Raw genomic sequence first — 13,820 nt, forward strand, 5'->3', positions numbered from 1 at the left:
GTTCTGCTGGAATAAAGGTGCCTTGTACTGCTATAGCTATTCCCTTATGGAAAGGGGAATAAAGAATATCAGCATAACTGCATCCATATCGTGGACTGTACAGGTACAGCTATTTCAGTTACCCGCCGCCTCCAACTATCGTAATTCACACGTACAAAAAATGTGTGTAAACCAGGCCTGAGTTTGCAATGAAACCTGAAACCATGCAAATTGTCTGCATTTGAGGATTTGCCACCCACAATTGGGCATGCCTTGGTAACAATCCTTAGATAACCATGTGTTCTAAAACATGGATCCAAGTCTGGAAATGTTACGATCTGTTTCCTGGACGCTCCAGTGACTTCACCAAGGGTAATTTTAAAATCAGATGTTTTACTGATTGGCCAAACCACACTGGTTAAAATATGGGAAGTTGTCTTTAGTAATAGCTGCCCAGAGAAATGTCATGAAAGAAAGGAAAGAGATGTCAAAATGATCAGTTACTGAGCAGCTTAATCATGCAGAGCTAAAACAAAAGGCCCAAATTCTGTGTGCTTTACTCGGGTACATCTACACTGCAGCTGGGAGCATGCCTCCCAGTCCAGGTGGACAGACTCACGCTAGCTCTGCTTGAGTTAGCATGCTAAAAATAGCAGTGGGGATGTTGTGGGTGAGATGGTTTTGGCTCCGGTGACTTGCCTGTTGAAATGAATGGGATTTCTGACCTAGCAAGGTGCTACTCAACTAGAGGAGAAAGAATCAGACCTAATAAGTATAAGAAATTCAGCGAAAGGACCTCAGGGCTGGATTCTCCTTTGCTTTGCACCAAATATTGTCATTGGGTATGTCTACACTGCAGTCAGAGGTGTGGCTGCAGCGTATGTAGACATAATCGGACTAGTTTTGATCTAGCTAGCTTGAATAATAATTGCAGTGAAGCTGCAGCCGCATGGGCTGGCCTCTGGAGTACGTACCCAGGGTTCTGGGCAGGCTGTTGTGGTTTCACTGCTAGTGTTACACGAGCTAGCTGGATCAAAGCTAGCTCAGTTATGTCTACACATACTGCAGTCACATCTCTGATTGCAGTGTAGACGTACCCGATGACACCTGTGCAAAGTGGCGTCATTCTGAAATGGTAGCAAGATATGTCCACTTTGCATAAGTGTACACATCAATGCAAGGTGCAGAGAAGTAGAGGACAGACCCTAGGGGCCAGGTTATGATCTCATAAATCCAGATGAACTCAATTAACTTCATGGCCACTTTTCTTTTTATTTGTATGGTAGTGCTCTTGGATGCTGTAAAATAGTGAAAAAGCAGCTGCAGTGGGGGGAAAACCCAGAACCATGGTCTCATCTATGCAAAACTAGGAACCTCTTGGACCTGGGAGAAGTAACCAAAATGCAATACATTTTGTATCTTTCCCCCCCGTAGTGCTTGACCTTCAGCAGCAGTGACCCTCTTTCCTACTTTCCCATCCTTTCTCCAGTGTGCTCTTCATTGCAACTCTTATTTATTCCTTGTGTTTTATAAAATTCGAGAACACTCACACACCAATTACTCTGGTTGGCTCAAACGCTCAAGTCCTGGCTCCAGCCACACTGTTATTGATGTCAGTGGCAGCATAGCCCGAAGACTGAGTAAAAACACCTGACCCCGTGTGTTGCCCGCAATTAATTTATTTTTCTTTGGCTACTGTGACTCCGATTGCTGACTCTTTGCTCCCTCTCGCCTCAGGACGTGGGGCTGCTGGAGATCCCCGCAGAGCTTGCAGCGCTCCTGCACTCTGCCAAAGGTAAGAAAACCCCTCCATCCCACTCGCTCGGTTCTAACTCACAGTGTTTGTGTTCGTGGCTTTGCATGTGTGTGTGTTCGGCACGCTCTCTTGCCTATATCGTATCTGCTCTGTTGGTGTTGGAAATGTAAACATGATAACCCCAGGTGGATGTGTATAAGGGCCTCCTCCAAGATACAGGGATAGAGAGGCAGCATTGTCCGGTGGGTGCAGCATGGGGCTGGAGCTTGGGAGACGTGGGGTTTTATCCCCCTAGCTCTGCCACTGACCTACCATAGGAATATGGGCAAGTCATTTTCCTTCTCTGTGCCTCTTTCCCCTTGTATGGCTCATATATTTAGGTTGGAACTCTGTGGGGCAGGGCCCGTCTCTTGCTGTTTGTACAGCACCTAGCACATTGGGGCCCCTATTTCAGTTGGACCTCCTCAGTGCTGCCATAATACAAATTAATTAGTCATCAGGGCAAGACACCTGTCAATGAGCAGACGGTGCTGGGTTCCCCAGGCACCTTGCCCATGGAAGCATCCCCCAGGAGATGCAGATGATGAAGCATTGCAGCCAAAGAGATGTGTGGTGAATCGTGCAGGTTGGGAATGTTTTGACAAAATGCCTTTTCCCCTCCATTGGAAAATGCTGATTTGTCAAAACCAAAACTTTTGGGGGGAACGTATCTGTTTCAACAAAGCTTTCATCAGGAAGGTTTCCTCTGGTCCAAGAGAGAGGGGCAGACAGAGACATCCCAGGAATAACCTGATTCAGAGCAGGAGGTTGGACCTGGCTTTCCCTTATCCCGGCTGAGTGCCCTGAATACCAGGCAATAGGCTATTCCCTCTCTCCCCACTTCCCTTCCCTGCTCACCTCTGTTTTCAATTCATGAACTTTTCTGAAAGGACTTGACTTCATCCCAGTGCAGAATGAGAAAGTTTTGATATCTCAAAAGCTTTCTTGGGACAGGAAAACCTTTTGCTTCCCCTAGAGCACTAATAGGGTTTAACCAGAGGACGTGGAAGAGCGGGAGGCGCTTGGCTTGGAAAATGGAGGGAGAGGAGGCGGGAGGGAAGGAAAGTAGCGTGGCTGGAGTGCTGGAGAAGACGTGCGGGAACTGTGTTGTTTGGGGAAGTTTCTGCAGCCAGGGAGGCGTTTGTTGTCCTATCGCCCCTGATAAACCCCTTATCTTCGGCCTCACTCATGGTGACCTCTGGTTGATTTATCACCTGGGACACTGCCAGCATTATTTATACACCTGTGAAGGAATGGAAACCCTTTCAGAGACTTGGCCTGCGGCGTTCCTATGGGCGGCTTCACTGCTGTGGGCGTCAGAGGTTTGGTCCACACCCCTCACGGAGCTAATCCTGGAAGTGTTGTTTTCATGACCCCTCTCTGCTCTGCTAACTCCCCCTTTCTAACAGAGCCTTGAGTCCATTCTCTGTCCTGTCACTCCAACCCCAGCTAGAGAAAAGGCAGAGTGAGGGTGAACAGAGAAGCCTCTCCGCTGTGTGTGGGCAGGGATCTGTGGGGATGGGGAGATAGCGTGGGTGTCTCGGGTAGGAGTGGTGCAGAGGGCTGCGAGGGGGGGAGCAGGTGTCTCTGTGGGAGGGAGACTTTGTGGGTGTCTGGTGGGGGGGAGGGTGATGGTGGAGATGGGTGGTGTGGGTGTCTCAGAGAGGGAGGTTGGTGTGGGTGGCTTGTGCGATGGTGTGGGTGTCTCTGGTGGGCAGGGTGTGTTGGTAACTGGGTCTGTGGCACCGTGTCCAGTTGCGCCGGAGGCTGAGTGTCCATTTTCTCTCTCTCTCTCTCTTACAGGTCAGCACCATGCCCAGGCCAATCAGATCGTGGAGGTTTCACCTCCAGAGGTCAAGACCAAGTGCCACCTCTCCCTCCCACCCAACATCAATAACTCTCCCTTCTCCGCCTTCATGAAGTCTCACTTCCAGGTAGGATGCTGCTGATGCCAGAAGCCACAGGGACTCTTCCATTCTCTCCTGCCTCCTCCCTGCTTGTTACCTCCCCCTGCTTCAGTGTTGTCTCCTCCTCTCCCCACCTCTGCCAGTCTGCCCCAGGTTCCACAGTGTTCTGCCTCTCCCCCACTCTCTCACGTACTCATAGGTGCTGAAACTGCCGCACCGCCGGCTCGAAGGGCTTTCCATTATATTCAGGGTTTACAGTTTGGTTCAATGGCTCTCCACTATACACATTGTTCCAGCGCCCCTGCCCGTACTTTCTGTGTCAGGACACTTTCCTGGGCTCCGTAACCTCCTCATCTCTCCGCTCCGGTACGTGCCTGAATGTCGGGGGCTGCAGACACTCCCGCAGAGGCTGCGTACGCTGTCTGTGCTGTGCGTCCCCGTGGGCTGTGTCTATGGCATTGGGTTGTCACTAGGGACTCTGCCTAGGAGTCTGATAAAGGACTGAGCCCTGCATCAAGCCATCTGCCTCCTCCTCAGCCGCTCTTTGCCCTTGTTTGTCTGGTACAGCTGGGAGAATGCAGAGTCCCGCTGTGGACTCCGGCTCTCTCCTAGGGCCTGTAGCAGGGTGGCACGCTCCAGCCATTGGCAATGCCAGCCATGAACACCATCCTTTTTCACCTCCTAGGAGCCCAACTTCCCTGCCCTTGGACAGCCCCTGCAGCAGCCCTTAACCCGCTTGGAGGGCGAGGACACGCAGCGCGCTCTGGAGATCAACAAATTGGTGAGTGCGGGGGGTGGGGGTGCAGCTGTTCATTACAGAGCTAGCCTACAATATTGGACAATCCCAAAGTAACTCCACTCACCTTTGTAGTGGGGCATTAGTGAAATATGAAGGCACATTATACAGACACTGTGCTCCTCTAGATGCTTTCTGTCTCCAGAAGGGGAGGGGCTTTGCTGGGGTTCACAGGACCCTGAGCGCAGTGGTACCCCCAGAAGGAAAGTCATGCACTCTGGAGGTGACAGCGAAAGAACTGAGAGCCAGGAGGACTCTGGATTTATAAGCCAGCAAGTCACTCACCTGCTCTGCGCCCATGGGCAGGTCCCCTGACCTCCCTGAGCCTCATTGAAACAAGCTGGGAGACAGGAGGGAGGGCGGGATCTGAGCTGAGCTTTCCCAGGGAAATAAATTGGCTAATGATACGCGTTAATGCTGGCGATGGGCACCCGGGTGGGAGCAGCTGTGCTGCAAAGCCACATGTGAGTTGCTGTGTTCTCACTGGTGCTGTGCTCACCCCTGTACATTGCATGGGCTTCTGGGGGCATATCCCATGGTTCTTAGTCCTGCACCAAGCTGAGCCACTCTTTGGTTCTGTCCCAGTGAATGGTGGGAGAACTTGTCTGTCCTTCTGGGTGCATGGGGGCGGGAGGGCGGAGATTGTGGAAAGGCAGTGCGGGGCTATCAGCACTAGGGTGACCAGATGTCCTGATTTTTTGGGTCTTTTTCTTATATAGGCTCCTATTACCCCCCACACCCTGTCCCGATTTTTCACATTTGCTGTCTGGTCACCCTAATCAACACTCTAGTGGTTTAGCTTGCATCCACACAGCAAAGGGGGTGGGTTACCAGCTTGAGTGAAAGCACTTTAGCCTACAGCCCCAGCTGGGCCAGCTAGCCTGGGTTGGGTGAGGGTTTTGTGTGTGAATGGGGGAGGGAGGAAGAGGTTTGGGGCAACACCCAGTGTGGACGGAGAAGGGACTATGTTAACTTTAAATTGTATGACGTGAGAGGTTGTTAGAGTAAAGTGAAATTATCTGTTGGGGCATGTTGTTGTATGGAGATCAAAAGCACATATGTGTTAGGGACAGAGTCACAGAGGTTTGCACTCCTGAATGGAAGCTCCCCCAGAGGGGAGAATTGAAGGGTCATGGCTGGCTCAGGAGGAGGGAGGGCGCAGGATCACAGGGGGTTGAGAAGGTGGGCTGTGGTCAGGAAGGAAAGGCTCTGGTAAGTTTAGCAGTGGGAAGTAGAAGGGTTACTGAGCACCATTTTGAGGTTTGTTATGTTTACTCTGGTTAAGTAAAACACTAGTGGTTTTTCAATGCCAGCAATGGAATGCATAGACAAGGTGGGGAGGTTTGAAGAGGGCCCTCAAAATAGTTAGGAAAAATGGCCAGGATCACCTGATATATTTAAGGCAAGTGTCCTGAGAGGAAACTGCACAGGGTAGGAGGGCTGTACTAAATGTAAATGTCAACGTCAATACTAATGCTTATGTTCGAAAGTGTTTTGTGGGGCTAATTGTACAGACCTGATATAACATGTGAGAATGACAAACCACAGGGAAAGGGTGGAGTGAAGGAGGTCGGAGTTACAGCAATACAATCATGCAGTGACTCTCAGTGTAGGCATGTGATGGCTCAAAGTTTAATGAGACTTTGGGCATGGCTGCTGTTCCTTTCCATTATGTTGTATTTTGCAGCATCTGTGGCTTCCCTTCTAACTGGTTTATTCTGTGATTGAGTCTATATATTTTAAAAAATGCAACTCAATCTTACAGTCCATGCTGAAACAGCAGAGCTGTGACTTTACCCATGTTCTATTGTCTCTGGGAGGGAATTGTCTGCTTTACTGTCTTATGGAGGTGTCTTCGGTAGCGGTGCTATTGTACGTGGACAGGAGTAGAGATTTTTGTTTAAAGAGGGGATCCAGCCTCTTTATCAAAAATACAGTGTATCTTCTTCAAAATTGCAGCACTTACTCTTTCAGTACAGTATGGATGTTCTGAGAATTTACATGCAAATCTGTTGATGACTTTAGGGATTCAATTGAATTACACATTAATTTAATTAATTAAGAAATTTAGTACCCTAAATCAGAACTTTCTTTTGTCTCCAAAGATCTCACTAACAGATCAGCACAGACCCTTCAAACTTCCAGGATAGTGGAAATAATGAGGAAAAGGATAAATAATGCTTTTAAAAAATGTGGCTTGTGTACAAGATTTCAGTGAGTTTTGTCCATACAGGAAGTTTGAAGAGTTTCTTCTGTTACTGTTGGAGACAAAAGAGTCTCAGCCTGGGTGCTAAAAATTTGTAAAGGGCCTACTTTACAATAATTTTGATTCCTAACCTTATTCATAGGTTTCCTTGTGAATTCTCAGAACCTTCATTCCGTAGTCAAAGAGGAAGTGCTGTAATTTTGGGAAACGTGCAGTATTTTTCATACAAACCAGAGGTCAAATCTCTGCTTTAAGTGCAATAATCAGCCCAGCCTTAACTATGGAGTTTTTACTAATGCCTCCATAACACTTAGCATTTTTTAATATATAGATCTCAGAGCTCTTCACAAAGACGGGGTGAGCATCATTTCCTTCACTGTACAGACAGGTAAACTGTGGCCCAGAGAGGGAAGGTAACTCACCCAAGACCACACAGCAGATCAATGGCAGAGTCAGGAATATAGCTCAGGAGTCCTGGCTCCCAGTCTGATGCCCTATCCCCATGACATGCTGCCTCCCGAATTCTCCTAAACCTTGGGGGTGCCTGAAATCTGAACCCCAATTCAGATCTGAATTTTGTAGAGGGCTCCTGGGGCCAACTGAACCTCCTAGTTCAGATGTCTCTGGAAGTGCGAGGTACCTGCAATTGCAGCTTGGGTCTGAATGTTTTGATTTAAGCCCCTTGCTGCTTTTCCATTGGGTTTCTTTTAGATTCTTCGGTTCATCGGGGACAGGAACCTCCAGAGCTGGCAGGAAGTGCTCCTGGGTAACTACATCACCAGCCGAGGACTGGGCAACCCAGCCCTGCGCAATGAGATTCTGAGTCAGGTGGTCAGCCAGGTGTGGAAGAACCCAGACACAGAGCAGAGCCAGCGAGGCTATACTCTGATGGCTGCACTCCTGAGCGCATTTACCCCTTCGCCAGCACTGGAAAAGCCCTTGCTGAAGTAAGGAAGGGGGAGAGATGGCTCCTTTTTTATTGCTGTTCCCAGAGAAGAGCAGCATGTATTAAAGGCAGCTGCCTGGTTTACAGGTTCGTGTCAGACCACGGGCTGGAAGGCTACAACGCCGTTTGCCAGCGCAAGATCCTCATGGCAATGCAGCAGACAGACACGGACCCTGAGGTCTCCCGTGCCCATCCTCCCACCCTGTTGGAGTGGACCGCTAACCAGAGGAGAGGGAAGATGGTGCTGGATGTCTTTACCTATAATGGTAACTAGCTCCTGCCCTTCCCAACTGCAAGCCCCTACGAGGCCTCTGCTGATGCAGGAGTTAGAAAGGAGGCTCACCTTCCCGTGGCTGGAAGTGGGCACAAGACCTGTGCTACTTGCTGGCATGAGCATGAGGGTTTGAACCCGGTGCCCAACCCCTCCCAAAGTCAGAGGCTGTTCGGATTCAGGGTCTTGCCTGTTGTAGAGACAGAGGCTGGAGGCTCATCTAGAGCCAGATCCAAAGTTTCAGTTCTTTTGGGTTTGGCCCATCTAACCAGGGATTGGTGCCCTGACTGTAGCCATCACTCGCTGTTCCTGCTCCAGCTAGGACAAAATCTGCCACTTCCTCTGCTCCCCATTGCTCTGTGTCCTCCAGCATGAGCCACTTTCCCTGCTGTTCGCTGATTAGCTGAGCCTCCACTCCCGGCTTTTTTCCCTCCCCCAGAATGTTTCCATTATAACGTACTGCCTTTGTAACTTAGTGTGTGCTTAGCACCTCTGCAAACCAGGCCTCAGGTGACACAAGTTGGACTTCTGCAGCGAGTGGCTACAGGCACCTGGCTACTGATTAGAGCTTACACACGTGGGATCCAGAATGCCCTGGCATTGGCAAGCACACAGTAATGGAGTCCCCATGTGCTAGTCCAGAGAGAGCACTCAACCTGCTCTCGGCCCCTCTGGGTCTCCTTAGCAGCCTGGGTGTGAGATCCTCCAACAGGGCTCTCCGCATGCTGCCATCTTGTGCTGTTCTGGGTTCTGTGGAAGGCTCTATGCTGACTCTCTCTTTCCTGGGCTAGAGGAGATGTTCTCTGCTGAAGTAGAGTCCTGGACAACAGGGGAACAGTATGCAGGCTGGATCCTGAGTTCAAGGTACAGGCCAAGGGGGGAGTGCTGCTGTTCTTTGGGTTCACATTGGGCAGGGCTGCAGGCCAGGAGTAATAAATTCATCCCTGGAATAGTTACATTTCCCACCATCACCTGTTCTCTCTCTCTCTCTCCAGTACCTGTGCATGGGATTGCACTATTTATACCTCCAATAACATAAGAATTGCCAGACTGGCTCATTTAGTCCAGGATCACACTTCTGAATGTGGCCAGCACCAGCTGCTTCAGAGGAAGTTGAAAGAAACCCCATACTGGACAATTGTAGAGTACGAGGGAACGATTCTTCCTGACCCCAGGCCCTTAGTGGTTGGCTCCTGCCCTGAAGCATGAGAGTTTGCAACCATTATTTCAGAATAGAATTCTGTGAATAGCTTGGGCTCTTGAGCCTCTATGGACTGAACAGTTCTAACTCCGAATGGTTTAGTACTGTGGGAAGTGGTTGGGATTGGACGGAAGGGAAGAGATTGAAAGGTGGGTGGGTGGAATCAAGGACTCCACAATATGGCATGGAGCCTCCTATGACTTTCTCTTCTGTATTCCTTTTTGACACTGATGTGCAGATGCAGCCTGCTTTGTGTGTGTGTGTGGGGGGGAGGGGTGCAGATGATGAATCCGAAAAGGGTGGTGGTGGTGAGGATAATAATGATTCTTAGCTCTCTTATAGCACTTTTCATTCATAGATCTCAAAGCACTTTACAAAGGAGATCAGTATCATTGTCCACATTTTAAAGATGGGGAAACTGAGGCACGGGGCTAGGAAATGACTTACCTGAGGTCAACCAGCAGCTACTGGAAGAGCCAGGAATAGAAACCAGGTCTCCTGAGTCCCAGTCCTGTGTTCTATCCACTAGGCCACACTGTCTTTGGGCAGGCCAGCAAGATGGGGCTGGTGAAACCCTGGGTGGCAGAGCCCAGTGAAGTGCTCTCAAGTCAGGAGGAGTTGTGTGTCTCCCAGAGCTCAGAGCGCAGGGAGAGAGGGAGGACCGTTGATCCCGGGGAGAGAAAGAATGGCCTTGGGGCGTGGGAATTGGCAGATCTGGGTACAGTCCCTGGCTCTGCCAGATTCTCCATCTGATCTTGGGCAAATCACTTAATCACTCTGTGTCTCACTCTCCCGCTCTGAACAACAGGGATGGTGATCTGTCCCTCACAGGGGGCTATGAGGAGAGATCCATATATGCTGGGGGAGGGTTAGGGTTAGCTGGGGGCTGGGTGCAGTCTGCTGAGGGGAGGAATAACCAGCCTGGACTAGAAAAAAATGGTGCTAGGGGAAGGAAATTGAACTCTCTTCTTCTCACCATGTCTTCCTCCCTCCCTTCCCCCATCGCCCTGGTGTTCTTCTGTGCTGAATCTGCCATTCTCTTCCTCTCCCTCTCTCTTCCTGCTCTCCCATTCTCAGGGGTTTGGATAAGGACCCTCGAGGGTGGTCCGTCTCCATGCTCAGAGGTGAGGTGTGGTGGGACCTGCCTGGCTGTGACTTCATGCTGGATCTCATTGGAGAGATGGAGGAGGCCGGCCACTCTTCCCTGTCCTTGACTGACTATCCCATCACGCCCGAGTGGGAGGGGAGCCTGTCCCGGAGCGCCTCTATGGACATGTGAGTGCCCCTCGCTGCCTCCCAAGCATACATCCCCACTCCCAGCATTTAGTGCTTTTCTCAACTCTCTGACTTTCCCTCCGACAGGATGGACTGGGACATCCCTCCTGCACCAGGCATTCAGGCTCCATCTTTCCCTCCTCCCTTTCCGCCGCCGTCCTTGGACACTGAGAACGTTTACACAGGTGAGCTCCTCCTCAGGAGCGAGGCAGGCACTCAAGGAGTCAGACAGAGTAGAACCCCAGTGCACGAGTGGCCGAAGCCAGCAGCACTCAGGGAGGCAGGGGGTGGGAGAGGGCTCATATCCAGTGTAACGAGACTGCGGAAGGGAGCGGGAGCTATTCTACACCTAACTGGTAATTGGACCCTTGTTTGCTCCCAGAGCTGGGAGTCCAAGGTGTCCCAAGGACCCCCAAAGGCCTAGAGCACTATGTGGATGACCTCTTCGACCCAGTGCTCCATCAAGGGTCCAGAGTGCCAGTAAGTCTCATGCCGCTTCCTCCCCTCTGTCTGTCTTCAGCTGCCTTTCCTTCCCTCTCTCCCTCCTTCTGCCTGTGTCATTCTGTATGTTCCTTCCCTGAAGTTCAGCTCGGTGGGATGGGGAGATGTGATCCCAGCATGCCTGTGTGTGTCTGTCTGTCCTGCTGCACACTCTGTCTGTCCATCTGCCCCACCCCCTGTCCTGGTGAGCCGTGTAACGCTGGGCTCTCTCTCTGTAGGATATGGAAAATGGAGGGAGCCTGGCTGGACGCATGAAAGGAGGTGGAAAGATTGGACCCACTCAGCAAGGAGCCTTTCCTTCTGCAGGTCAGTAGGGGGGAGGGGGTGGGGTGAGCATCCTGGGTCAGCATGTGGAGAGGCTGTGTCAGGGACTGCTGCTGGGCCGTAGGGGTGTGTGAGCTAGAGTGGGCCAGCTGGTCTCTAGGACGAGGTGAGGCCACGTGCTCGACTGATAGATTGATTCACAGTACGTTCTTGACTGGGTCAGCGCGTGCCCCCTTGGGAGGCTGCAATGCTCTGGGGAGTAGCCCTGGAACATAATTTAAGAATGGCCCTAGTGGGTCAGACCAAAGGTCCATATAGCCCAGGTGCCTCAGAGGGAATGAACAGAACAGGTGATCATCAAGTGATCTATCCCCTGTCGCTCATTCCCAGCTTCTGGCAAACAGGCTAGGGACACCATCCCTGCCCATCCCAGCTAATAGCCACTGATGGACCTACCCTCCATGAATTTATCTAATTCTTTTTTGAATCCTGTTATGGTCTTGGCCTTCACAACATCCTCTGGCAAGGAGTTCCACAGGTTGACTGTGCATTGTGTGAAGAAATACTTCCTTTTGTTTGTTTTTAAACCTGCTGTCTATTAATTTCATTTGGTGACCCCTAATTCTTGTGTTATGAGACATAGTAAACAACGCTTCCTTATCTACTTTCTCTATACCAGTCATGATTTTATAGACCTCAATCATATCTCCCCTTAGCCATCTCTTTTCCAAGCTGAAAAGTCCCAGTCTTATTAATCTCTCTTCATATGGAAGCGGTTCCACAGTCCTAATAATTTTTGTTGCCCTTTTCTGAACCTTTTCCAATTCCAATATATCTTTTTTGAGATTGGGCGACCACATCTGCACACAGTATTCAAGATGTGGGCATACCATGGATTTATATAGAGGCAACATGATATTTTCTGTCCTATTATCTATCCCTTTCTTAATTATTCCCAGCATTCTGTTCGCTTTTTTGACTGCTGCTGCACATTCAGTGGATGTTTTCAGAGAACTATCCACAATGACTCCAAGATCTTTCTTGAGTGGTAACACTAATTTAGACCCCATCATTTTATATGTATCGTTGGGATTATGCTTTCCAATGTGCATTACTTTGCATTTATCAACATTAAATTTCATCTACCATTTTGTTGCCCAGTCCCCCAGTTTTGAGAGATCCTTTTGTAGCTCTTTGCAGTCTGCCTGAGTCTTAACTATCTTGAATAATTTTGTATCATCTGCAAATTTTTCCACCTCACTGTTTACCCCATTTTCCAGATTGTTTATCAATAGGTTGAATAGGGCTGGTCCCAGAACAGAGCCCTGGGGGACACCACTATTTACCTCTCTCCATTCTGAAAACTGACCATTTATGTCTACCCTTTATACCTACCCTGTACTAGAGGGTGCCACCGTGCTCCTCTCCCAGAGTCAGACTGGCCCCGGGCAACCACCGAGTTGCTGTGCTCAATGTCTCCTCCTGCCAAGAGTCTGACGCTTTTCTCCATGTTGAACCTGGAGATGGCTCACCCCTCCCCCGCCCGATAAGCACATCAGTGGTGTCTCGGGTCCACCTTAGCCCTTCCCACAGCATGAAACAGACCCATCAGCCTCCACAGCATGGGCTGCCTCTGAGTGGAGGATTTTAATCTCTTTTATTGCTTCCTCCCACCCTTCCCCATCATCTCAAGCTATTCAGAGGGTTAGTAAGTCTGAACCATATTCAGATTCTTGCTCTTGCCTTTGGGTGTGTTCGTTCTCTCTCTCTCTCTCTCTCTGTTTTTTTTGCCTGTTGGCTTGGAGTCCAGGTTATATCTCAGTGGGGCGTAGCCAAGCGGTGCCGTGGGAATACCTGTGGCTGTTGCAAACATGGGACATACGGGCAGCTTAATGATTATTGCAAGTCTGTGAGATGGGTTTGGGGGGAAATCCGTAGCTATTGCAGATCTTTGGGGCATGGCCATGGGACACACTTGTGGCTATTACAAATCACGGCGGCGTGGCCAATTGCCAGACACGGCTAGTTAACAAATCAGCGAGGCATGTGGGTTCCTCTTGGGGTGTTTTAAAATGGGTTGGAACAGGGCCATGGGGCAGGTCTGTACCGTTCTGTGGCTCTACGGGAAGGCGTGAAACCCTCCTGTTTTCTGCTAGCAGTGACCATGGCCTGGATGCCACAAGAGCTACCAGCTTTGTACACAGTGGCCTTCCTGTTTCACAGCCTGGTGTGCAGCAGGGGCTTATTCCAGGAGTGGGAGGACATTTTTTCCCCGCATCCTGTCCTGGTGCTCCGTTCTGTGTCTTCTCTGGGCTGTTTGCCCATCCAGCCACGTTTTGGGGGGGACTATCAAAGCGCTGGGTGTGGCAGGTCCAGAGAGCTTTGCCCAGCAGTTGAAGACATTCTCCCTTCTAAACACAAATCCTGCAGACCTGGTTTCTTGGGTTCAGTAGCTTCCTGGTTGGGCTGGAACAAGGGGTGCAGAGTGAGGCTGGGTGGGGTGCAGAGCCCAGAGCGTGCTGTTGAGTGGGGTTAGTCTGTGCTAATCTGCCAGGCGTCCCCTCCCGCTTGGCCAGTTCTCCTGACGACTTCTGCCTGGATGTTGCTGTATAGCCTGCTGGGAGTGATGGGAAGCCCCATCGCATGTCACCGTGCTCTGTAGATATTGGTAGTGCCAAC

General features: G+C 50.3%; 1 protein-coding gene across 1 annotated transcript in view; it reads left to right on the top strand.

Moving 5' to 3' along the window:
* Positions 1-13,820, top strand: part of MYO15B (myosin XVB) — a 76,828-nt gene that overhangs the window by 35,548 nt on the left and 27,460 nt on the right. The window contains exons 26-35 of the mRNA XM_048819236.2: positions 1,717-1,774; positions 3,578-3,708; positions 4,367-4,462; positions 7,395-7,630; positions 7,717-7,895; positions 8,692-8,764; positions 10,179-10,376; positions 10,464-10,561; positions 10,759-10,856; positions 11,096-11,183. Coding sequence (XP_048675193.2) covers positions 1,717-1,774; positions 3,578-3,708; positions 4,367-4,462; positions 7,395-7,630; positions 7,717-7,895; positions 8,692-8,764; positions 10,179-10,376; positions 10,464-10,561; positions 10,759-10,856; positions 11,096-11,183 — 1,255 coding nt within the window. The remainder of the gene's footprint in view (positions 1-1,716; positions 1,775-3,577; positions 3,709-4,366; positions 4,463-7,394; positions 7,631-7,716; positions 7,896-8,691; positions 8,765-10,178; positions 10,377-10,463; positions 10,562-10,758; positions 10,857-11,095; positions 11,184-13,820) is intronic.

Source organism: Caretta caretta, chromosome 14 (genome assembly GCF_965140235.1).
Source record: "Caretta caretta isolate rCarCar2 chromosome 14, rCarCar1.hap1, whole genome shotgun sequence".
NCBI classification, from domain to species: domain Eukaryota; kingdom Metazoa; phylum Chordata; order Testudines; family Cheloniidae; genus Caretta; species Caretta caretta.